We start from the raw sequence: 27,072 nt of genomic DNA, 5'->3' as shown, positions 1-27,072 counted from the left end.
GGACGCGTTCCCAGATGATCGCGTTGATTTGATGTCATCTGCGGTTCAAAACCGTTCACCGTTAAAAATATAAGTGTCCTAAAATGAAAAACTTTTAACTGAATATATAAATATGTATATATATATTTTTTTAATTATCAATTTTACGCCCGTAATATACCTTCAAACGAACCCATCATTTATCGTAAGGTAAACACTACGATTTGATCCTAAATGTAAATATAATATATCAAATCATAAATTAGGAGAATAAAGAATTTAATACCTTCATTAATATCTAAATATGCTATAATATTCGCAATAACATCCGTAACCAGTTTAGTAGTGGTAGATTTGTTTAAAAAATATATAATAAAAAAATATATTCATCATTTACAGACCATCCTATGCAAGAAACTAGCCACCCACGTCGACGCTTAATCGCCAATCGGCAGTCGAGATTCGGAAACGAGGCGCGATGCTTGCTACGTACCCGCCTTCTCTGTTTTCTTTGAAAACATATGCGTTATGGTCTAAATTCATTAGAACATTAATTATGACTTTATTTATGAAACGATTTTGATAATGACTACTGAAATATGTAATATATACTTCCCTCTAATTATAACCAAAACAAATTTCATCGAATTATGTCATTAACACCTTTTAATAAGCAAAACAAATTGGGGGACTGAGTGACCCCGCTTCGGATCCAATGTGATTTTTTTCTTTCCGGGACGAAAGGGTTAAGACAGCAATCTGTTCGCTGATTAAATATGAATCTATCAAATTGACCAGAGTCTAAAGTTTTATAGAGATATTGAAGTGATATTTGGGAAATTCATTATTTGGAATAATTTTGCAAATGTTTTTATTTAAATAAAATACCTGTATGATGGAATGCTTAGTTGCAGTTTGTAAAACCCCGAGAGAGAGTTGTGTGACAACAAAGTGAATCTTAAGTAAATAATATAATGTTGACTTAATTACTTAACTAAGGAATTTAAATACAAATCAATACGCGTACTGTATTCAATAATAATTGTATATACAGAAATCAGTCATAGAATATTGATCCTTTGTGGAAAAGTACCGCAGTGTTAATGCGTAAAGAATGACGTAAATTCGATTGTATTATGTTAATGAATGCCGTTAATAAATATTAAGTCACGTGTTTTACAGAAATTCATTTGTAACATTGTTATTAAATTGCCAATCACTGCCATTTTGTTTTTTCTTTGACATTTGAAAGGTCCATGATAAAAGCTGATTTTAGGTTAGTTTCAGCTTTCAATCAAATTGTATTCAGCTGACAATCATAATAAAATGACAGTTGTGTTTTTATGCTGATCAAAAATTGTTCAGAAGCTGCAACAAGTCTAGAATTGCCGTTTAACAAAGACCATTCAAATGTTAAAAAACAAAATGGTGCTGATTGACCATTTGATGACAATGTTATATTTAAATATCTGTGAAGCACCCCAACTTAAGTGCGTTATAAATAATGGATGCGTCAATGTCTTTTATGGGAGAATAAAATTAATATTGTTAAACTTTGATATTCATCAATTGGTTAAGTTATTGTATCACATATTTATGTCACAATTTACACAAAAACACTGTCGTACTAGAGAACTATATAAATATACTATAATTATTATCCATGGAAGTTTCTACGGCAAATCAATCAATCAAAAAAAACAATACCCTAACAAAAGGTTTCCAAAATAATTTTAAGTACAAAGCAATAAATAAGGAATGTGCGGTCTTACCTAAAGAAAGAAATGTTTATTAATTGGTCTGCAAAAGCAGCACAAAAATACAGCAAATTTCATTTTAACAGCGAAATACTTTTTTTAATACTGGTATTACAAGAACATCCAAAAATATATTAAAAAAAATAATTGGGAATATAGATAAAATGTTCAATTTCATTTTAATGAAATAATTATAATGGAATGTTAAAACGTTGTGTGTAAACAGAGCTTTATGTTTACATCAAATAATCCTCATACGCTATAAATACATTATATATTATAGCCAGGGATAGTTTAATGTATTTGGCAATCTGTCAAGATTTTATGTTGTCGTATTTTACTATGGAATATTCCTCTAGGAAGTCAAGACTTAACACGTATTGTATCCTCGTTAGAAAAATAAGCTCGTCACTTGAAGTCAACTTTGTTTTGATAAATACTTAGCACGTCACAACATTAACACCTTATTGTAGATACAGTCATCAATCTTTATTCAATTTGACCCTCATTACAGCTTCTTACAGAATTTTAGTCAGTTAATGTGGTTTTAGACAATATTTATCATTTTTTTTTACAATTTCAATCAACATTATTTTTTATCAATCAATTATTACTCATTACCGACATCTAATCATTTCAAACCCACGCCACATTACCACACATTATTTAATTTTGCACAATATTAATTGAAAGTTTTTACTAAATTTAAATCAAAATGACTTGATTTTTTACAATTGGATTAACCCTTTCAACGCCATAACAAAAAAACTCCCATCCTTTACTCAAACACACACTAGAAAAAGAGCTATTGTGAGATATCTCTAATCATTGGCCTCCTTTAAGTAAACTTACTCATCCAAAGGGTTAAAAACATCAGTGCTTAACCAAATGGTTTTAAACCAAACAATTTAGATTCCGTTTCCACATTTTTTTTTGTCAAAACTTTCCCATTTAAAAAGATGTTTTAAGTTTCATCTGTTTTGTGTGCGTTGCAACGCCAACACGTGTCAGTTGATCATTTAAATTTTACAAAACAGAGAAGTAACACTATTAATACTCAACAGTCACTTTCCAAAATAGCACGATATTATTACGACATTTACACAACGGAACGACACTCGACCGGCTAAAATGCAAACGCTAAATTATTATAAAGTTGGTGCAAATCAACAAGATTTAAAAATCATCTAACCTACATGAAACATGCAAATACAATCAAACCCACTTATAAGGTTCTCACAAGAGAAGTTTTCGTGTTTAGAGTTTTTTTTTCTGGTCCCTTGGAAAACCTTATAAGAGAATTAACTTAGATTTGCAAACAGGATATTAAAAGTGACCACTGTAATATAAATGGTTAGGTTGTTTCAATCTCCGCACATTTGATCAACGACAGAATAAACAATTAGCACCATTTTAAAGGTCTCGTTGAAAACCGAATATCGGCCCGTTTCAGATTTTGATCTGCAGTCAAGCGTAATGATCTTGCTGTTATGCTCGACAGATGATTACAATTTGATCAAACGCTGAAACGGGTCTGAAATTGGCATGTAACGGGGGCGGTTCAAATGTCCGAAATTCAAAATGGCGCTAATCGTCGATTTCATCGTTCATCAAATGCGAAGAGGGTTCAAGCATCCTAACCTTAAGAGTTCTTATGAGAACTAAACACGGTATTATATTCAATGTCATTGATAATAATTATTATTCATACATTTAGCTGATATTAACATTATTTTCATTGTGACAGCGGAGAATTCGTGCACGTCTCATCACCGTGCGAAAGCGACCAACAATTTGCTAACAATATCAAAAATGATGGACGGATCCTAAATATTAACTTCCCTATGAAAAAAGGCATTGAAATTGCTTCAGATTTCCTAAATAGAATAATTCATCGATAAGATACATAACAACATGATCGTAGGATCATAGAGGTGCTTTAATTAGGTCTACTTTACAGAGCGGCAGATAATGTCAGTATCGCCTTGTTTGGTGACCAGATCTGAACAGCCAGATACTTCCCTATCTTTCTCTTTCCCATCTCCATACCCTTCAGTCTCTTCATAGTCCCATTGAATACTGCTGACTTTCAGCACAGTATTCTTGGGACTAAGGGAGACGGCAGGAAACCTAAAAGAGTAGAAACGTTTCTTAGAGGCGACCAGGACTCTGCAGGAGGTGCTTATGAAAATGCATTGAAAGTTTCAACCAACTAAAATACCCCTACGACTGGGAAAGATACATCTAAACAACACCATATTTGTACAAGTATTGTAAACTGACAACATTAAAACAGTTATAATTAGCAGACTACAAATATGTATCAGGCCCTTCTTCTACAAGGATACGCAAGAATGCGATACTCGCATCACAAACAACTTGTCACGCATAGTCCGTACATGTCGCTACTGAAATCACGAGACCCGCATCACCACTGTTGAATTCTCGTAATGTCAACAAAAGAATGCTTTCATAACCTCACACACAACCAAACAGTTGCTGTAGCTGTCATTTTTATATCTTGCTATTATTTGTTGACCGTTTTGATCCTAACATTGATCATTTACAAAATGTCTGCCACAAGTGACTGATTGGTAACAACCCCATAGTCTCGACAACGTATGGCGGTAGTCCCTAAGATACTTAATTCGTTGAGTATTGGTTGTTGCGTAACCTCGAGGAAGAAAAACCTTAGCGTAAGAACAGTACAGCAGAAACACTACAATACTAGACAAATTGCTTTTAATTCACTATGCCTAAGACATTGATGTTTTGGTGAAACTAAATATGTATAATTGACTGTAAATATCCTACCCACATTATTTATTAAGAGTCAGTTTGTGATATCATGTAAAAGCAGCATCATTTGACAAATCAATTAGAAAAATATACACTACAATACTAGACAAATTGCTTTTAATTCACTATGCCTAAGACATTGATGTTTTGGTGAAACTAAATATGTATAATTGACTGTAAATATCCTACCCACATTATTTATTAAGAGTCAGTTTGTGATATCATGTAAAAGCAGCATCATTTGACAAATCAATTAGAAAAATATTATTATTTCAAACCGGTCGTTTGCTACAAATACAACTCTGTCAAACTTAAAGATAACCTGGCAAAGTTTCACAGTTAATTGGTACATATAACAATGTCAAGCAGATGTTTTAATTCTATTATGGTCGGTGAGTTAACTAGGTTTGAGATGAAGAAGAATTTGGCAAGGAATTCATATCCTCTGGAAACGCGTTAATTTGAATAAGCTTCTACTAAATTCCTCCCAATGCGTAAAATCTCGCAACCGTTTTCTTTGTATCTCTTGGAAAGTAGCCAAAAACAACTGATGAGATAGACTCGCAAAGATGCTTTATAAAAAAAACAATGAATACAATGAGGTTATCTTCTGTGAATGAATAAACAAAACTTGTCAAAATGACATGTGACATTTTTTTTAATGTATATTTTCCTAGTAAGCTGATAATGCTACAAAATTACTCCTAGAATCACATTTATCGACATCCTTTAACATTGGAAATAACAGGAATAAGGAATAGACAGTGGAATGTTTCTTTTTCGATACATTGTTTGCAACATAACATTATGCACATATTTTTGAAGGTGAATTTAATTATTTTGAATGTTGATAACTTTATAATATATAATTTAATCAGTGTAATTGAAGGTGATTATTGCAAATAAGCATAATTGGAATGTAAGGATATTAAACCATTGATTATTATCATTAATATCCACTTTTTCCTAAACAAATAGTTACACGAAGGCAGCGTCAGAATAATTTTATCGTATTTTTTACCTACTAGTATGAGACACACAAAATAATATAATAATTTTTAACATCTGCTGATTGCTGACACCACTAAATTCTGTCATTTTGCCTCTATGGTGCATGCAGTGAATGCTGTTTATTGATTACCACGATTACAACATATTACTATTTTGACATCATAACTCCATGATTGCTATATGACAACTTCATTCAGACTGCAATACTGGGATTACAACATATTACTTGATATATTCAGGTTTACAGTCCTGCAAATTACAAAATATTACTTGATATCTTCAGGTTTATAGTCTTGAAAATTACAGCATATTATTTGATATCTTCAGGTTTATAGTATATTACTTGATATCTTCAGGTTTACAGTCCTGCAAATTACAACATACTACTTGATATCTTCAGGATTGCAGTCCTGCAAATTACTTGATATCTTCAGGTTTACAGTCCTGCAAATTACAACATACTATTTGATATCTTCAGGATTGCAGTCCTGCAAATTAGAGCATATTATTTGATATCTTCAGGTTTACAGTCCTGCAAATTACAACATACTATTTGATATCTTCAGGATTGCAGTCCTGAGAATTACAACACATAGTATGACTTCATCTCAACTTCAATCTTGACAATTAAAACAAAAAATAATTAATTGATATCTTCAGCATTGCAGTCTTGCAGATAACAACGCATCCGCTGTCTTCCCGAAAATTACAACATTAATCAACAGCAGTCCATTATTACAACTTATTACTTGATATCTTCATGATTGCCAACCTGGGAATTACCACATGCTATTATAATATTTGATATCTTGATGTTTGCAGTCCCTGTTTGCACTGTCCTTCTGTTCTCACTAAAACTAACAACATTACCCAGCGGAAGACAGTGCAAGAGTTGAAACTCTCATGTAATAATATTATTTCTCCCTTTCCGTACCTCTTATTTAACATTCTTTTAGCTGCTTAGAAACCCAACATACTATTTCTAAGTAACTAGACATTTAACTCATATATTATTATTGCAAAAGACATGGCTCATTGGGAGACTTTTGTTTCAGAGCGTTAAACCACAATTCTGATGCATTTTAAGTACATTTTATGTCTTTTTGTGGGTTTTATGGTGAGTATACACCACACTAAAACGAACAACGATAAAAGTACACAACCTCGTAAGATAGAAATGGATGAATCTGATCAAATCTTTATAATAACAACTTCAGAAGTGTACTCTTTGGTTCAGTGATATTGAAGATACATTATTTGGGTAACTGTATCTGAGGTACTGTTCTTCTAAGAAATGTTAAAGGGACTAAACAATTAAAGATAAGGTCACCATTATTAAGTTTTCACTAAAGGCAAGGTGACCAATATCGAGATATAACTATAAACAATGTGACTATTAACGAGTTTTTACAAATCTGAGGTCCCCCTTACTGAGTAGTCACTAAAGATAAGGTCACCATTATCAAGAAATCAATATAAACAATGTGACTATAATTGAATTTTTGCAAAACTGAGGTTACCATTATCGAATTGCAACTATATACTAGATCACCGTTGATGTGTTGACTATTACCAAGTTTCCACAAATCTGAGGTCACCATTACCGAGATACAAAAAAGACAAGGTCACCTTTACCAAGATATCACTAAAATGCATAAACCAATATCTTTCTTACGAGGTTCCGTCAATTATCTACCCTCCAAAACCAACCACTCGGCATCTGCAGTGAGTGCGTTCAACCCTCACAGGTGCAGGACCTGGCCATCGTCAGTGGCCGAGTGCAGGCTGCGGCGCGAAGAGTGCTGGTGCTGGTGGTAGAGGGAGCTATCTGTCAGGGGTTCGGCGCCCGTGTCTTCCAGGGTAATGCCCGTCAGGTCCACTATCTCGTCTTGGTCAAATCTGAAAGGCAAAATATATCTTAGCTGGAATGCTACTCGACTGTTATTATGATCCATCAACCCACGTGTTAAATTTCTGTTGATTTTGACCTTTGGTTTTTTTTATCGAAAACCTTCAACCACGTGTTGAGATCGCTACATTTGTTTGAAAGGGGTACAGATGGCACTAATTGTACTGAATTGGGCAATACTTTACCATTGGTGCAACTTTTGCCAATAATTCTTGTCGGCCAATTCAATTATAACCGCCGAACAATTGACATTGTCGACCGCTTGCCCAAATTTCGTTATCCGCTTTACATCTATATTATCGAAGAAATTTAATAAATCGCAAAGGGAGAAACCGCCGTTATATCACATATTTAAGTTCAATTGTGAAACCAGCAATAGGATCTTTCCTGCAGCCTCCAGAATCCAACAAAATGGTGAGTGATCTAATATCCTGAGCCCAATAGCGCCTGACGCTAGTAACAACCACGTACGACGGTACGGGGAGCAGTGAAGATTCTAGAAACAGAGATTCCAAGAACATAAGAGAACAAAGGATAGCACTGTCCTATACACCTGTCACCATTAGTAAGAGTTTTAAGTCTAAAACATGCTTGTCGTGAAGAAGGAAGTTTTTAAACTTCTATCAAGAGTCATTAATAACAGTTAGGAGGCACTTTTAATCTGAACACCACGCAAGAGTCCAGTGGTAGTCAGATGTCGCGCGCATCTCTGAATCCCCTCAACTCTTCAATAAAACTCCGGGATCAAATACACTAAGGACGTATAATTGTGATAGTCCTAATTGAGCTTGGACAGCCATTAGGCCAGTGTCCTTTAATTAGCAGGCGGTAGTAATAATTCTGAGCCGCTGTCCTTGGCGGCAACCGGTTTACATCTATGAATAGCACCTGAAACTAATATCTAGGTTACCACAAGTCCCAACTGTCCAGAGCCATTGGGGAGTGTTGTGAGACTGAAGGGAAGGAGATGGGGAGGAGGAAGGTTAAGAAGTTGAGCACAGAATAGTGTATAATACCTGTCGTCAGGGTCCTCGCTGTGATGGCTGTTGCTGGAGGCCTGTGAGAGTGAAGCGCGGCGGTTGGGAGGGGGAGGTAGAGCAGCCACAGCGCTGCCGAGCACGGCACGCTGGTTGGCCGGCTTCACCGTGATGATCAGGTTGGAACTGTTGGCCACCATCATGTCCGTCACCTGGCACAAATTCAACATACTTAGTCAATACGCACGGTCAAATGGAGAACTCAACAATAGTAGATCGATAGGTTTTACTGATGACGATTTTATATCTGTTTTCTCAGCTAGATTGAGCGCTCGTTAGGCATGCCGATATCGACAACGAAATAAATAAGAAATTGCCCAATGACAGCAACACTGGCGGCAAATGTCTATGGATCGAAGTTCTCAAATGTCAAATGACTAAGTCTATGGCTACGAATGAATTAATAATGTCAAATTGAAATACACTCACTTTAATATATATTGCCAAGTCCGCATATACTTAGTGAGCTGATTGATAAATGATGAGCCATAACTCGTGATATTCTGAACAACCTAGTGAATTCCACTTCTGCAAGTTTGAAAGGATTCAATTGATCGCATATAAGACGCCTTTCAATTACAGTAGTGGAGTCAGTACAGGCACATCCTTCAAAGGCTATACGTATTTGAGTTAGGTTTGGTTAGATTAGATACCACAGCCTTGGGCTTCTTCCTCGAGGATTTGGAGAAAAACAGTAGGGACGGAGGCATTACAAACAACACTTTCTAATAGTTGTGTGTGTTTGAGTAAGGTTAGGTTAGGTACTACAGCCTTAAGCACAAAGAACTGCAGAGAAATAACAAAAATGAAGGAGTAGCAGGGACTCTCTAATTGCTGTGTATATTTGGGTTAGTTTGTTTACCTGATCAAGGGTCTTCCCGGCCACCTCGATCCCGTTGACCTCGAGCACCTCGTCTCCCACGGCCAGCAGCCCCGTGCCCTCGGCCAGACCGCCGGGCACCAGACGGGACACAAACACCCCGGGCTGGCGCTCCACCCCCGCAGCCGACACCCGCACGCTGGTGCCATCTCTGGAACATACAAATTAACAAATTCAGCCATATTGTTTACAAGCATAATCACTTACGCCTTGCACTTAAACTTAAATCGAAAAAATCTAAATTTAATATTTAAACATAAAAATACCTTATCTTCTAGGGCAGGGGTGCTCAAACTTGAACTGCTGGCGATCTACCTCAATATTATTAAATTCCGATCGATCGACTCTGAGAGGCGCAAGTATGTGTGATGCAGGATTGTCATCTATGTAGGTAGGGTGTATCGTGGCGCAGGTATAAGTGTATATATAGGGACGTTGCATAATTGCATGGCCACGAATCCACATAGAATTTGGAGGAACGATAGAAATTAGTTGGCAATATGCATTTTTTTTAGTCAAGGTAGGTGGAGGTCTGCACTAAAAAGTCAATAAAAAACTTATATTTATTCAAAATTGCAAGTTTATTGGTTCTTACAAAAAACAAACGAGTTCTAGTTTCTAAACTTAACTGAATAATGACTTTGGATGTTGAAGCGTGGCACTGCATGCCCTCAGCATACTTTTCATACGATGGTACGTAATTACCGAGTGCTAATCGCAAGCACGATGACATATGTTCGTCAGTTAGTCGATTGCGATATTTTGAATTCTACAAACTACAAATAAATAATAAAAAAGAAGATATGAAAAATGGGAAATTTTTTTCAAGATCGACTCAAACGGTCGATCGCGATCGACCGTTTGAGCACCCCTGTTCTAGGGTATATAATAGATAGATTTTATTAGTACATATTTAGATTTAGCAGTCAAGTCAGAGTAAGAGGAAGTATATCTCACCTAATATAAAATCCTAAGGGCTTGTCAGATCCGTGCTTCAGTAGTCTCACTCTACGACATGTTTCTGGTACAATGTCTACATCTATGATTGCGGAAACCTGAAAAACAATCATTTTATTAAACGCACTTACTAATTGTTAGCAAACTTCTCAACGTTTGGTTCAATGGTCAGTAGCACAAATGCATCAAGTTCAGTGGTAGAGTTAAGAAGAAAACTATAAGTGCTTTCCGTACAAATTAGAATGGAAAAAAATGTTCCATTGAGCACAATAGCCCACCGCTCTCTCTCACTTATCTAGCCTGACATCGTAGAACTCCATCCCATTAGTATTTATATGAAATTTAAGTCTCGACTGTGCAAATATTTAGATCAAGAAACACGCCCTCAAAGCATTTATTTATTGTGTTATTCTCTATTCTATGGGTTTAATCCTCTGTTAACTAAGTCATCCATCATTGCACAAGTATCATTTTCTCACTATAATGATGGTAGCATTGAGAATTAAAATAATATCAGGTTATTCGCAGAGGCAAAATTGAAATTGCCAGCAATGCGTTTCACTTTTAAAATGTGCCTACTACCTAATATAAGAAGGTGTAGCAAATAAATTAATGGGGGTACTGCAACTCATTCACTACATTAAGTTACATTTGTCAAATAATTGGATACATAATACTGCTCATTCAGGGTTCCCTGTAAATCTCGCCAAACTATTCAAATTCACTGCGCAGGAGTGCTAATGTGTGAATGTTATGGTGCTAACATTGTAAATCCACTCCAGGCGTCTTTATTGGATTACACATGACCAATGTGGTGCAAAATTCAGCGCATGTGTCGGTAGTGCACGGGATGATATATATGCACTGCTCCAACACACAATTAGCCATTATGAGCGTAATATGTCTCACAATACACACAACTCATTTGGGCTTGTATTAGAAGACAGCTCAAATAAGACCTGGCGGGAATTATGACTAAGTGTAAATTCATATACCGATAATAGAGGTACAGATGTCAATATAAGTTGTGTGAAGACTTCAGACAAGCAGTGCAACGTACAAATGCAATCTGATTATTTGTAACCAAGGAATGTTTGTCTATCATAAAAAATGGTGTAATTTAAAAATACAAGTTAGTCTTTGGAGGTTAGTCCTGAGAAGACCCAAAATGCATCGAGTACGTCTAATTACCCAGGCAATTGAAATCCACAAAATCCTATTAATATTAATAGATTTTAAGCTTTATAGTTCTTGGTAAACGGTACTCGACGGCTACACCAAAAATAAACGCTGAAACCACATTAATTAAATGTACTAAAATACCGCCCCTAAGAAACGACTGACACGCGCAATACGGTATTGCTTCTACAAAACACAATCGCACACTTCACAACAATCTACAAATCTGCCCTGATGACGGACACTGTAATGCCGTCCGAAACATTGACTAAAGAAGAAGGGAGCGCAACACCACAAAAAAATGACGGTGAGCTAATATTTGTTAATTGATTAATAAGTATAATATACCCCCAAGTATTAACTGGTGTACCTTATTTTGGAGACTGACTGACATAGGTAAAACAAATAAAAACTGATTTAATTTAATATTAATAGCTAGGAATAAACAATAATGTGTTATATTTTTTGACTTCTTCTTTCCTATTGTATTATGCATGTACTGTATTTTTACATGGAACGTGTCCCACATGTAAAAACAGAATCAACTTTATTCTATAATTTACAATATGTTCAACTGTAAATAGGTTAAGATTTGCGTTATAGTTAAGTCAAATGTCAAAGAATATTGGAATAAGCAAAATTTAAAATGAAATGCAAAAAGTAGTTGTCACCTGTCTGAAATCGTGGGGGTTAGAAATGGCGAGGGACTTGGTCTTGCCGGGCGTTCCACCCAGGATAGACGAGATGATGTTCCGCGGCCGCATGGATCCATAGCCGTTGAGCTCCTCCAGGCTGTCTCCTGGAACAAATAACAATTCATGTAAGTACAAAAGTAGGTAAATTCGCCTTAATTTTGGTGAAACTTACACGACTTTTTGGGAAAAGTAGTAGGTAATTTTTTAGAATCACTGGGCATGCTTAATTCGCAAACTTATTTAAAACTAGCTGTACCCTGCCAAGTGTTGCTGTTACTCTGTCTGTCTGTACAGATATATAAACAATAGCGCGTGTTGCTTTAAAATCCAACAGATGGTTTGTTCAACAGATTGTGCTGTTTTCTTAAAAAAAGCATGTTTTTACTTGTCACAGGTAATATAGGTATATAAAACACACACGAGTATTGGAATGCAAAGTTACGTCAAAATTTCAAAGTAGTAGGTGAAGAACTTTCGGAGATTTAATATTTTGAACAAACGAACATTTAAATTTTTATTTTGTGGTAAAACCATGTTTGATCGTGTGAGGAATGTGGAGATCCGCAAAGAGTGCAAGGCTGAGCGTAATGAGTAAGATTAAGAAAGGGACGCTTAGATGGTTTGGGCATGTAGAGCGAACGAGCGAAGATAGGAGTCTAAGGAGGATATATGATGGAAATACGAATGGTAGCAGAAGTCGGGGACGCCCGAGGAAGACATGGCACGATCAAGTGAATCAGATACTCGAGTCGGGCCATGTCAAGAGTCAGAATAATAGAAGAGTATGTATGAGACGATGTATGAATGTGAATGAGGCAAGAAGTGTGTGCCAAGACCGAGTTGTTTGGCAGTCTGTCCTCTCTGCCTACCCCTGCGGAGAAACGGCGTGATGGTTAGTTAGTTTAACACTTAGGATGGGTTGTTTCATAGAATTTGAACAATTCATCAAATTTCAACATTCATTTGCGAATTCTGTGAATGTCCTATTCAAGTTCTGTTATTATATCATCATAGGCCAGTTACTCGACAGAACTGAAATAATGACAGCACCTGAAAAAAACTTTAACAGAACCTGAAAATTAGCTTTGAAATTTATAGAATTGTTCAAATTCTCTGAAACAACCCGTCCTTAGTTTCAGCTTCATTACTACAAGAGATGGTAAATATACATGGTTAATATGCATTTTTAATAGAAATATCGGTTAGATAAAAATGAGAAGTAAGTATTTCAGATTCCCAAAATGGAAAATAATGCATTTTGTAAGCTTTCGTAAAAAAAACCTGATAATTTTCTTCACGCCATGTTTTGATTATAATATTTTAAAAATTTTCTTTTTTAGGTTAGTTTTTTATTTATTTATGTTTTGATTTAAACCCAAACTGACAACCTATTTTAGGGTCATAAGTTCATATTTTGGTTTAAAACAGAAAAAAAAAAAAAAAAACTAAACTTAAAACATGTATGTACATCAACAACAATGGCCGCCAAGTAAAAATCGGTTTTAGTTTTAATTAAATAACTATTAAAATGTATTATTTTCCATTTCCGCATACTGAAACACTAACTACTTATTGTTATCTATATACTGGTTCCATGCTAACTCAACGCAGTTACTATTAAACACACCTTTAAAAGTGATTAAAAACGATGAAAAAAAAAAAAATTAACCTAACCTACTTAACCCAGTTAATAGAGTTTTTGTTTCATCACTTTCCATGACTTTATATAACTTTTTAAATATGTGATGAATTATCATTTTGATGATTTTCCGGTCACCCTATATACTACACAGTATATTAAAACAAAATTTTCGTATTAGGCGTGCCCCTATTTTCTGTATGACCCAAGAGATGACTGTTCATGTTAAGGGAGACGAGAAAATATACAAAATAAGTCATTAGCTTTCTAGTTTGGGTTATTTTAATAATTTATGCATATTTCGAAACTTTCAAACTTAACCCACGAAAAAAATGGTCGAACTGTCAAAACACGCGAAATTTTGAACTTTGAAAAAAATTTACATTAATACAGTATTTTCCATTTCCTCGGACGTAAATAGTTGTGTTTAGTAATTAAGTTGGATCGAAGTGTTATTTCAAAAAAATATTCGTATTAAGTGTGTCCAGCAATTAAGAAATCCTGTAAAAAAAAAACCGTGGTAATCTTTTAGAGTTGCTGGATACGCTCAATACGATCATTTTTAAATAACACGTCGATTCAACTTAATTACTATAAAAAAAAGTTTTTGTCAAAGTTTCAAAATTTCACGTGTTTTGACAGTTCGGCCATGTTTTTGTTCTTTTTGACGTATTCGTACTTAGCATGTCCAGCGACTTTAAACGTTTACCGAAGTGGAGAATATGACGAAGTCAAACGTGACCAGTGATCCAAACGTAAAACAAAAAATCTTTTAGTAACTTTTTTTAACAGTAACCCCAACACAGGAGGCCCTTCTTTCTTTTGAGGTACTGTGTAGAGGGTCTCTTTTTAAGAAAGAAAAGGGAGGAGAGAAAGTCTGGGAAGATAAAGGGTATGAGGGTTGGGTAAGAATCGAGAGTACGTCCAAGAGTGACGGCAACACTGGCGCGTCAACTTGGGATCGAAAGGAATTTTCGAACTTGGTAACGGGAAGGTTAACGAAAACGCCCTTGAAAATATTTTTCGTAAAAACAAAGCAATTTAAACCATCCCTTTTTTATTACCGGGAATATTAAAAGAACGTTAAAAATAACGTCTGGTTTTTAAAGATTTATGTGAAAATTTTTCAGAAAGCATTTCGCAATAACCTCGAGCGGAAAGTATCGCTGTTCGGACCAAGCGAGGTAAATCCAAACATCGTAAATAACAAACATAAAGTTTATGAACTTCGAGGTTCGAAGGAACTTTATTACTACACCCATCAAACTGCTAAGAGCGGAAAAATGTTTACCGTCCATTAATTTATTATGTTCTATGTTATAACAATACACTGTGACGTCCATTCGCCGAATCGGGTGAAAAAAACAATAGCTGTTATTTGTTATTAGCGGTCCTCTACACACTAGCGGAGAAAATCACGTTAAAGTATTGCGCGATGTAATTATGGTGCTGATACATTACGCCATACGCATTAAAGCGTTTTTGGGCGTGGCCTACACCGCCGTATCGCTCGCCATACAATCCCAATAAGCGTGGGCGTGGCGATGATGATTTGTCGTGATCTGCTAGCCAGGCGATATTTTCATTTGTAAGATAACGGCAGTTCCCTAATTGATCCGGCCCTCTCTGACCGTAGGGAGAGGAAGGTTATTTTATTTATTTATTTATTGGATAATTTGTATAGCGCCGCTTTTGTGAGATATCACCTCAGGGGCGCTTTACAGTTGATGCAGGTATTACAAAAATATAAATATTACAAAAATAGAGTGAAGTTAAGTTAAGTAAAATGAAGTATAGGAACAGGTGACACGAAGATAGAAGATGGAGACTCTGCAGCAAGAATCCTAGGTGGTGAAGAAACTGGGCCAGCTGCTGCAGCGAAAGAGTCCATCGCGTCCACCAAGAGTGCCAGCACGAGGTTCGTCATCCGTCCAGGTATGTGTCTGCTACTAATTAAGCGCTGATACACTATCCTCTCACAGATACCAGACCTTGGTAGCACCGCTGTGACGTTCTACGAAGATAAAATATGGAGACTCTGCAGCAAGAATCCTACGTGGTGAAGGAACTGGACCAGCTGCTGCAGCAAGAGAGTCCACCGCATCCAACAACAGCGTCCAGGTATGTATCTGCTGCTAATAATAAAGCGCTGACACCTCAAATGGATAAGAGACCCTGGCAGCACCGCTGTGACGTTCGGTAAGTCCATCATTTATCTCCATGTAATCCTGTTCCTGGTAATTGTTGAAGTGTAGCATTCTGCCCGCAATAAAAATCGACAGTTAATAAATTACCCTGGGCTTAGTAAAAAACTTGCCAGGGTCCAAACTTCCCCAGTTTCCGAGAATTACGTTGAAAACATCTGGAGTGCATTTACCGATCGCCGTTCGTTTCGAATGTCCACTATTTTTGAGCAAATGTCCGATTATTCACTTTTAAAACACTGCACTCAAAACACATATTATAAAGTTCTAATAATTACAAAGTTTATTTTTATTTAAGTTCAAATGTTGATTGATTGATTTTAAAAATAATTTCAAAGGGATGTTGCCTGATTTCCCTTGAAAATACTAAAAAAACACAAAGCGGTTGTAGGACGCGTTAGGACGCGTCCTGCTGCCACGAAGGGCGCTATATTATAGGGTAGCCGGTAGTGTGACACCTCAACATATAATCTGTATAGACCACGCCCAAAAAAGCTCTAATGCGTATAGCATGGTCCATCACTAGCATTATAATTCAATCGAAGATCTAAGCCAGAGATTTCCTAGTTTAAACCTGGGCATTATTAGATTTAGCTCCCAGCTGTCTGGAGTCAGTGAGCTAGGATGTATACGCATTTCTCTGGATGTTATTACAGCATTATTTTTTAAAGATTAACTAATGTTTATAAGGCAAGGTTTATTATGCATGGCGGCACAAAGTATAACAAATTACTATAAGCAATAATTACTCGCCGGAAATATCCATACAAATTGAAAATAACTCCCGAGTAAAAATCAGAAATTGCGGGTTCAATTCCCGTCGGCGGCATTTATTTTTACTCGGTAGATGTTTTCAATTTGCATGGATTTTTAAGGCGAGTTATATTATTGATTATAATAATTTGTGACATTACAGCAGTTAATATACGAAATAAATCGTGGTCCTATCCAATTACGAATTGGCGCAGTTGTTAAGTCCCTGGGGGGGGAAGGTTCAATCCTTAGTCAAACCAAAAATAAATATAAATACATCCTGTTAATAAAAAAATAGTTGTATCATAGTAAAAAAAACAGTTTTTACGGGTTGATTTTTTCATAATTTTTTGTAGCATGCTTAGCGATATTTTTCTATCGACGGAATTTCATATAATTACTTTTTTAACTCAGCATCTCAATAGAGATTATCTTAAAATATAACATGTATTTTTTGAGCTTAAAAGCTTAAAGAGTTCAAGGGAAGTAAGTTATACGAGTATGCCGGTAGAAATTCTGAATGCGGAATTAAGTTTTGTAACAGCATTCTAAACTGCGGAAAGTTGGTAGTAACCCCCAGTTGGTAGTCCATGTAGAGTTAACCAGCACAGATAATAACAGTTAAGGCGACACAATACCCTGATAACGGGGATTTGCCCCGACGCTCACATTTTAATTATTTCTGATGAGCTTATTACTAAATTCTTAAATGTTTCTAGAGGGATTCGAAGGGATGCAAGTTATTTATATTTAAGATTAATAAAAACAGGACCTTACAATTAAATATATTATGTAAAACGATAAGTACATTTTATTAAATGTAAAATGTTGTAAGATAAGCGGCAAGTACCAGATTTTATTTTTCTAGACGATGAATTAGTAACTTCCCGACGACTCCCTCACAAAAGATTAGAGATTTTATTAATGTATTCATAAGAATTAATTAAAATAAAAACACTCGCGAAAATCCAATTTCTGGCCAGATACACGAAAAACGACCGCCAGTACTTCAAAACTCTCTATTGTGCGTAGTATATTTGTGTGCGGGTTGACAAGGAGTTACTACGTATTGATTCAGACGCCGCGAAAGTTCCGGCCTGTAAGGTTGTGTGTCTCCCGGCCCGTCGCTCTGGTCATTTCTTTTACGTATTTTTTTATTTAATCAAACAATTACTTTGCAATCTATTAGTGAAATTTTCTGTTTTTTATAATTTAACTTCTTCCTCAAGTGAGTAAAGGTTTTTTATATAAATAATAAATATAAATATAAATAATAACCAATACAAAAGAATACATTGTTAAATGCGTAAATGTGTAGGCACTTGAGAAAAAAGATGACACTAAAGTATTGACGTTATGTTATTATGTATCATTTCTAGCCCAAGTAGACTTTTTTACTATTAATCTTTTTTTTCACGCGACGCGGCTGTCTGTCCGGTTGTCACAACCAGCGGCACAGAATGTTATAGAGTGCCCCTTCACTAGAATCGTTTTCCTAGTTTTATTTATTTACGCCCTACTGGGCTTTTACATTAATTTCTAATTATACAGTCATGTTAGTTGTAACAATGGAATATCTAATAAATTATGGTAAAATAAAAGGAGTTTTTTTACTAAGGAGTGGTATTCTCTTATATTTCAATAAAGTGTTTGTGAAGAGTTCGTTTCATTACTAATACTCCAGGGCAATTACCGATTCGCGATCGTAATTATTCCGGTAGTCCCAATTTTTTTATATGTTTTATAAACTGGTCCCCTGATGTAAAATCTGAGTTTCCGACCTTGGCACACCTGTGCTCGCGCCGCCATTTTGAAAAAAACCGGCCGAAATCGCTCCAAAATCTAGTTTTTCCAAAATATCTCATTCCCAATGCAAATTTCGGCTAAATTAGCTAAACAATTAAAGTAGAACATAAAATTACTTACTACTTTTGTGTAAACAATTTTCTTCAATCTTTAATAGGTACCGAGGTAGAAAGTCGTAAAGGTGCGTATATTTTTGAAAAAAACAAGTTTTTTGCGCGACTAGCTTTTGTTTTTTGTAAATATCTCGTTTCCAGTACAATTTTGTGAAAAAATTATTGATACTAATTTTGTAGAAAATAAAATTTCATAAAATAAATAGGTATTTAATTTATGTGTTTTAACTCTAATATGTATCCAAGCTCTTATCCACCAAAACCAGTTAAATTACCCAACAACAAATTTTTGAAATTCGAAAGTTTTTTTTCCATAAAACAAAAACTCTACATCGAAAGTTTTTCTCCATACAGACAATTAGACATATGTCACCTATAAAGTACCTAAAGTCATTCGAATATTAAAAAGAGTCATTAATCTTTTAAGTTTAGATTGTTAGATCATTTGTTGTAGATAGAATTGTGCAATTATCTCCCCAAGTTACTGCACTTACTTACGTTGAAATGATTTTCAAAGTTAAGGTAAAATTGAACCAATTTATAATAAATCTCTTGGCTAATATATACTTACGTTTCAGTTAAATATGGGAAAACAGAAGACAAAAGAAGTTTTATCCCGAACAAAATTACGGCACCAAGGAAAATGTTTAACGGAATGGAGAAGGTACTACTTAAATACACACATAAAAATAGATCTTTGGGATACGTTTTTTACAGAACATAATTGTACAATGTCAGCTTAAATAATTTTATATATGTAGATATATACATATATACGCAGTCGATAAACTTCTGAGCATATTGAATTTGGAATATAAGAAGTAAATTAATTTTGATTTCCGGTGACATATTTTTATTTTTACCGAAATGCATTTTTTACACCAAATAAGCTCAGGAATTGTTAGTGAAAGTTTGTCGGGCATGTCTTAATACATCTCTAAATAATTAGGGAATAGAGACAGTATAAATAATTAACAATATTTCTCATTTTAGGAAAAATTCCGCAAGACTTCATCCAGATAATATTGCAAATAATAAAGAAAATACGAGTATTGTGTTAAACACTATACCGACACTCAACATGGTAATTTTTTCACAATTTCTGTAAATATAAAGTAAATAATATTAATTTTATATGATTAAATAAGCGCTCTAAAAAAATTAACAAAAACTGACATTATTTTTCAGTACGGACCAGAGATGAATGAACCTGAAAAGTTTTCACTATTTGCTGGCTCTAGTTCTTATGACACTAACGTGCATGCCGTTTCCAGCCCCTTATAGCTAGGTCTGACGCAGGCATGACGATTGTTGTCAACTGATATGTTCTCACAACAATAATTGTTGAAGAAAAATAAAATTAAGGAATGAAATTTAAAACACTTTACCTCTGTTTCAATTTTTGGCCTGGTTTTGGTGGATTAGAGCTTGGATACGTATTAGAATTAAAACACATAAATTATATACCTATTTATTTTATAAAATTTTATTTTCTACAAAATTAGTATCAATAATTTTTACACAAAATTGTACTGGAAACGAGATATTTACAAAAAATCAAAGCTAGTCGCGCAAAAAACTTGTTTTTTTCAAAAATATACGCACCTTTACGACTTTCTACCTCGGTACCTATTAGAGATTGAAGAAAATTGTTTTCACAAAAGTTGTAGGTAATTTTATGTTTTACTTTAATTATGTAGCTAATTTAGCCAAAATTTGCATTGAGAATGAGATATTTTGGAAAAACTAGATTTTGGCGCGATTACAGCCGGTTTTTTTTAAATGGTGGCGCGAGCACAGGTGCGCCATGGTCGGAAATTCAGATTATACATCATGGGATCAGTTTATAAAACATATAAAAAAATTGGGACTACCGGAATAATTACGATCGCAACCCCCTTTTTGGCGCTATGTGTACTGGCCTATAATACGGAATCCCCAAATATATCGACAACATTCTCACATTTATAACCCAGATAACATGTAGGTACGTTTATCATCAACAAATCAATACAAAAACCGACCAATATCATATAACAACAAAGGCAAAGGCATATGGCAACAAAGAAAAAAAGAACAGGTATCCGCTAGTAAGCAGGGTGAAAAAAATCAAAGGCAGAATAAAGAACACAGAAAAAATGTGCAATTAATGCTTGCTTCTAGACTCAGCAATATACCACCTCTATCTATATTACAGCAGGTAATTTATACACTTGTATATACCCGTCTATACGTACTTATACGCTCGTGTGTATAATTCCAAAATTTGATTGAAAAGTGAATTAACATAATGTTTCTAATATTGTTTTTATTTAATCACGAAAATACTTAATATATCAATAATCCGATGCCGAAAGGACCGATTTCACCGGAGAAAAATTCTGAGCAAGTAATAACTGATTTAAACATATAATTTTATTATGAACGTATTGAAGTCGTAAAAAATTTTCAAATACATATTTCCCATACATATTGTTTTCAATTATATATCCGTAATAGAAATTTTAAACCGTTAAATATTTATGTTATAAACAGAAAGCCTACCTCAAACATTAACGAATTCTTAATGTATCATGAATCTATTTTAAATAACTGTACAGATGATACCCTTATCTTTGGTGATTTCAACATTGACATTCTTCAAAAAAATAATACATCTCTTAAATACATCAACACGCTAGACTCATACAACTGTTTCATATGTAACACATCCTATCCTACACGAGTAACAGATACCTCTACTTCTCTAATAGACCATATCATCTCAAACAGACAAAATATTTCCTCAACTACTGCAAATATAGATGCCTACCTAAGTGATCATAACATTTTGATATTAGATTACCAAAACAGCTTGAAACATCACACTAATAATAGAATACATTCTTTTTCAAACAACACCAAAACCGATAAAAACATGTTAAAAACATATGTAGAATCCCACAACTTTCCACACGAAACCACCAGTAATGCCAATGAAATCTGTAATAATTTTAATGAATACATCAAAACAGCAATAAAATCATCCCAACATAAATCTGAGTTACGCATAGGAGACCAACGGAGGGGTAATACTCCATGGTTTGATGCAAAATTAAATGCACTTATCAAACAGCGCAACAATGCGTTTAAAATCTGGAAAAAAAATCAGTAAAGTGATATATTCACAGCACTGAGAAATAAAACAAGAAATCAAGTTACCAACTATAGAAGATATGCTAAAACCAAATACTACACGACTATATTTAAAGAAAACCTGCGTAATCCGCGACAGACATGGAAAATAATAAATGCAATTCTAACAAATAGCTCGACACCCCAGAAAGATGAAATTGAATGTCTTCTCATTAAGAATGAAGAAATAACATGCCCAACACAGATAGCTTCAACTTTTAACAACTTCTTTATATCAGTTGGGGAAAACTTAGCAGCTACAATTGCATCATATCCAGATGATTCTATCACTATAAACACGGATCAAAAAGCAATCCAGTCCTTATACATGGCCAAAACAAATAAAACAGAAGTTCTCAGTATCATCTCTCAACTAAAGTCTAATGCATCTCCAGGTTTAGATGGAATTACACCAGTGTACCTGAACTTTTGCAAAGATATATTAGCTGACCACCTTGTTTTTCTTATTAATCAATCCCTGAATAGTGGAATCTTCCCAGATCAACTAAAGATAGCAAAAATAATTCCGATTTACAAAGATGATTGCAAAAAAAATCCTTCTAATTACCGTCCTATATCCATCCTCTTTGTCGTCTCTAAAGTTTTTGAAAAGGTTATTAAGCTTAGGCTCACTAAATATCTCCTATCAAACAATTTACTCGCATCCCAACAGTATGGATTCAGAAACCAATCTAACACAAAATGTGCTGCCTTCGATTTTGTATACGCCCTCCAAAAGCATATAGACCAGGGTAAGCATGCTGCAGGCTTATTTATAGATTTAAAAAAGGCTTTCGATACGGTTGACCATGGGATACTACTAAAGAAGCTAGAACACCTAGGCATAGTAGGCACTCCCCTGAAGTTACTGTGTAGCTACCTCTCTAACCGACACTGTCAGACCTTTGTTGGAAAGGGGACAAGCAGCATGGGAACGATAAAATGTGGCGTGCCTCAGGGCTCCGTACTTGGACCATTACTATTTTTAATATATATATATAAATGATATTGCTAAATGGGGACTTAAGGGTACAATACAACTCTATGCAGATGATACAGTGATTCTTTATCACAATAATGATTTAAACGAACTTGAAAAGGAAATGGAAAGTGATGTAGCTTGCCTGGCAAACTGGCTGCGATTAAACAAACTTAGCCTAAAGATAAAAAAAAACACATTACATACTGTTTGCAAATAAAAAAATGTATGTCTTAATATAAGTCTTGATAATAACCGCCTTGAAAGGGCTGATGTTACAAAATATCTTGGCCTTTTCATTGATTCACAACTCACATGGAATCACCAATTTAAACATGTTCTATCCAAAATTACTCATATAACTGGTGTTTTATATAGACTTCGCGGGTTACTTCCTCCCTCTCTATTAAAATCGATTTACCATGCTATGATTCACTCACATCTAATATATCTCGCCGGAATCTGGGGATTTGCTACAAAAAAAATGATTTCAGAAGTCCAAGTCGTCCAAAATAGAGCCCTGCGAAATATTTTCAGTTTACCTTGGGACACACATGTCAAAGACATCTACAGAAACACCCAAATACTTCATTTTAATACCATTCCCACTTTTGAAATAACGAAAACTATATTAAAAGTAATTCAACACTCGGCACATTCCAACACTACACTCTATTACAATTACGACGTACACCAACACAACACAAGAAATCACAACAAACTACATATACCAAAAATCAAATCAACAAAATATGGACTAAGATCCCTGGAATACATAGCTCACACAAAATATAATCAACTACCCAACGAGATCAAATGTGCAAGTCAATGTAAAAAGACCCAAACTAACATGCTCAAACTTCATCTTATTAATGACTATCTGAAATAATAATGTTGTGTATGTCCCATCATATGTCCATTTAATACATACAGCTATATGTTTCATGTAATGCGTATCATTCCCGCAATGAGTTTATTAACTCCTGGGAGTACAATGCTTTATATAATATACTATATTCTGTATTGTATACTTTTAATAAAAAAAATAAAAAAAAAAAAAAAAATTGACGTAAATAAAGTAAAAGTTTTGTTTACACAGGAAGAGAAGAAACCCGTTATTCTGGAAGGAAGGAAAATAGAAGACATATTTTTTCTTTAACTGTATTAAATAGAATTTCGCAGCACGACTCTTTTTATGATTGTAATTATCTAACTTAGAGATAGTTGAGCGTATACTTCGAGATGACAAGTTCTGGGAAGAAAAAATGCTTATTAAATTAACTAATTTTTAAATGGATTGCATTCTTGTCGAGCTTATCGATCCTGGAGTCACAAGGTCTATGAATGTTCGTGATCCTCCACATATCTTAGATATTGTATGTAAAGAACGTCAATTTGGAAATCGTCGTTTAGATTTCGACGAAATGCTATTTATTGAATAATTATTTTAGTTTTTTATATAAAATTATTTTTACTATTTCTAACTTATATTATAATAAATGATGGCCTTTATACAAAAAAAGTTGCATCTTATGCTTTTTACATTACATAATTATTTGTTTTATGTAACTTTTTGTAAACGATAATAATAAATATTGAAAATGACTGATATTTTATTTATCTTGTCAATATATTCAGATATAATTATGATCAGATATTATGAAAATGATTCGTGATTGAATACCGTATTGCTTTGACATCTGTCAATGAAGAACACGTCGGTTACGAGTCATAAGTTACTGCCTACCGTCTAGCAGTATGGTTACAGAAATCTGATAAGAATCATAAAATCATGAGCTCCTTCTGCAATAGGTAACGTTTCTATCGAAATTTGCCTAAAACATGCACATTCAACTTAATATTACTATTCACATAGTTTGAAAGACGCCCATTATTAAGCATTTCATGTTCAAACCTTACTCATGGGTACCATCTAGTGGATTTCATCGCTGCTCTGACTTCGAACAGTTCGTGGTGTCGGGTGTTCCCCATTGCAACGTACTTCATTCCTCTGAACCCCGAAATATTATAATATTTAATTCGAGCGGAGCGCGTGTGAAACTAATTTGCTCCGCCCACTTAAATCGCGTTCACGCCCATAACTGATATTTTTTTAGGATCTTATTTCGTCTTAAGTTAACTGGCCTTTGTTAAGTCAGTTGGAAACTCAATAATTTTACATCGACTTCACACATCTCCTATATGGCTCAGCGAATCAACTTTCTCATGTGTTTCGTTTGTTTAGTTTTCCGTAAACCGATGTAATCAACGTGCAAGATAAACTTGCAGTAACATGCTACAGAAGTTGGAAGAGTGTTATAATATTATTTTAATACTATACTTATCAAAAAACATATCAAAATGTAAATACTCATCCTAATTTGACTGTCCTTAAACGGGAATCCTCCCAGTTGGGCAGTCAAAACATTTCTTAAATAATGTATATAAATGTTTTTTTTTTTTTTTTTTTTTTATAGTGAATACCTCACAAGAGTCCCAACTGCTCCCGTCTGGAGCCAGTGAGACTATGGCATCCCCAATTGCGGGATGTTGGGAGGCTGAAGGTAAGTGGAGAAGGGAAAGAGGAAGGTGGGAAAGTACCTGGCTATTCAGATCTAGTCACTAAACACGGCTAAAGCCATTTGGAGCAACGTTTCATTTCTGAATGGTGGTCTTACACCAGGGCGATACTGGTAGTATCTTCCACTCTGGAACGTGCCGCAAATATACTATATATTATTTTAATTAATTAATTGTGAAATAACACAAATTAATCAAATAAAATTTATTTGCGCACGCCGGGTTCGAACCCGCGACCTTCGGAATGGCAGTCCAATGCGTTACCACTGGACTATGCCGGCCGTCAAATTATAGTATAATCTTTTACTAAAAATAAATAAACTAAATAAGGTTTTGAATAAACGAACATTTAAATTATTTATATTTATATATACGACTATATATAGTCGTTGTCCTGCTACAAATCACCTTTTATGTAGGGGAAAAGTTGACATTTGCGTTTTATGTACTTTTGTATGAGAAATGTGAAAAAAATCAGATATTTTATTTTTTTAGCTCTCGAGAACAGCGCCACAATCTATCCTATATTTCAAGCTGGAACCAACCATACACATTCACAAAATTTCATTGAAATCGGTTGGGCGGTTTCGGAGATTAGCGTGTACGAACACAGTAAGACGAGATTTTTTATATATTAAGATAACTAAACTGAATTAATAACAATCTTTTGTATTTTTTAAGTGATAAATTTAAAATTTCCACTGAATCGATATAATTATTACCCTCCATGGGCAATGAGGAATTTATATGGTAGTTAGTCTCAGAATAACTGCACTGTAATAAATCCCGACTTCCAGTATTGCGTAGTGGAATCCGTTATCAATGCAAGCAATTCTGAACTATCAAATGCACCATTTAGAATTTTATATAGAAACACTAAGGACGGGTTGTTTCGGAGAATTTGAACAATTCATCAAATTTCAACGTTCATTTTCGGGTTCTGTGAAAGTCCTATTCAAGTTCTGTTATTATATCATTGTAGGCTAGTTGCTTGACAAAACTGAAATAAAAACAGAACTTAAAAAAATCTTTCACAGAACTTGAAAATGAACGTTGAAATTTGATGAATTGTTCAAATTCTCCGAAACAACCCGTCCTAAGTCAGTGAAAATCCTTCTGTCCGAGAATTTAAGCATAATCATTTAGTTTAAAAGAGTGCTATATGCTATAGTTCAACAAAATTGCTTGAATACCCTTTAAAACTTATAAAACTTAAGAATTTATTTTGTATTCTTTCAATAGCTTGTACATGAATATTGTAATGTGTGTTCCAGGTGGAAGAATTGGACTGAGTACCATGTTGAATTTTTATGTGAATACCCCACAATAGTCCCAACTGCTCCCGATAGTTCAGAGCCCATGAAGTTGTCTGTTTTTTTATGAAAATGTATTATATTATTACCTACATAATAAGTACATTTATTTCTGTTTCTTATTTTTTCTAAGTTTGTAATTATCTTTCTTCTGATGATATTTGTATTAAGTTTTTTTTTTTAATTTAGGTTTTGTAATTATCTTTCTGTTTAGCACTGATTATGTCATCCACCGAAGTTAATTATTTTACGTTTATTATATTTCTATTCTGTTTTTGTACAGATTAATCAACAACGTATTATGTTAC

The 27,072-nt window shown here is 34.5% G+C and overlaps 1 protein-coding gene and 1 long non-coding RNA gene across 2 annotated transcripts in view; one reads left to right on the top strand and one right to left on the bottom strand.

Moving 5' to 3' along the window:
- Positions 1-7,101: 7,101 nt before the first annotated feature.
- par-6 (partitioning defective protein 6) overlaps positions 7,102-27,072 on the bottom strand; it is a 58,168-nt gene continuing 38,197 nt past the window's right edge. The window contains exons 3-7 of the mRNA XM_089648873.1: positions 12,180-12,307; positions 10,330-10,427; positions 9,355-9,523; positions 8,472-8,644; positions 7,102-7,445 (exon numbers count right to left, since the gene is read on the bottom strand). Coding sequence (XP_089504999.1) covers positions 7,289-7,445; positions 8,472-8,644; positions 9,355-9,523; positions 10,330-10,427; positions 12,180-12,307 — 725 coding nt within the window. The 3' untranslated portion in view covers positions 7,102-7,288. The remainder of the gene's footprint in view (positions 7,446-8,471; positions 8,645-9,354; positions 9,524-10,329; positions 10,428-12,179; positions 12,308-27,072) is intronic.
- Positions 17,909-20,207, top strand: LOC149410322 (uncharacterized). Its single transcript, XR_016305045.1, has 3 exons — positions 17,909-18,027; positions 19,297-19,382; positions 19,712-20,207. It is a non-coding gene; the product is annotated as an uncharacterized LOC149410322 (long non-coding RNA).

This window comes from Hesperophylax consimilis, chromosome 28 (assembly GCF_061612785.1).
Source record: "Hesperophylax consimilis isolate HC1 chromosome 28, BYU_Hcon_1.0, whole genome shotgun sequence".
NCBI classification, from domain to species: domain Eukaryota; kingdom Metazoa; phylum Arthropoda; class Insecta; order Trichoptera; family Limnephilidae; genus Hesperophylax; species Hesperophylax consimilis.
The sequence above is the reverse complement of the archived record's forward strand: the minus strand, read 5'-3'. Positions and strand labels throughout refer to the sequence as shown.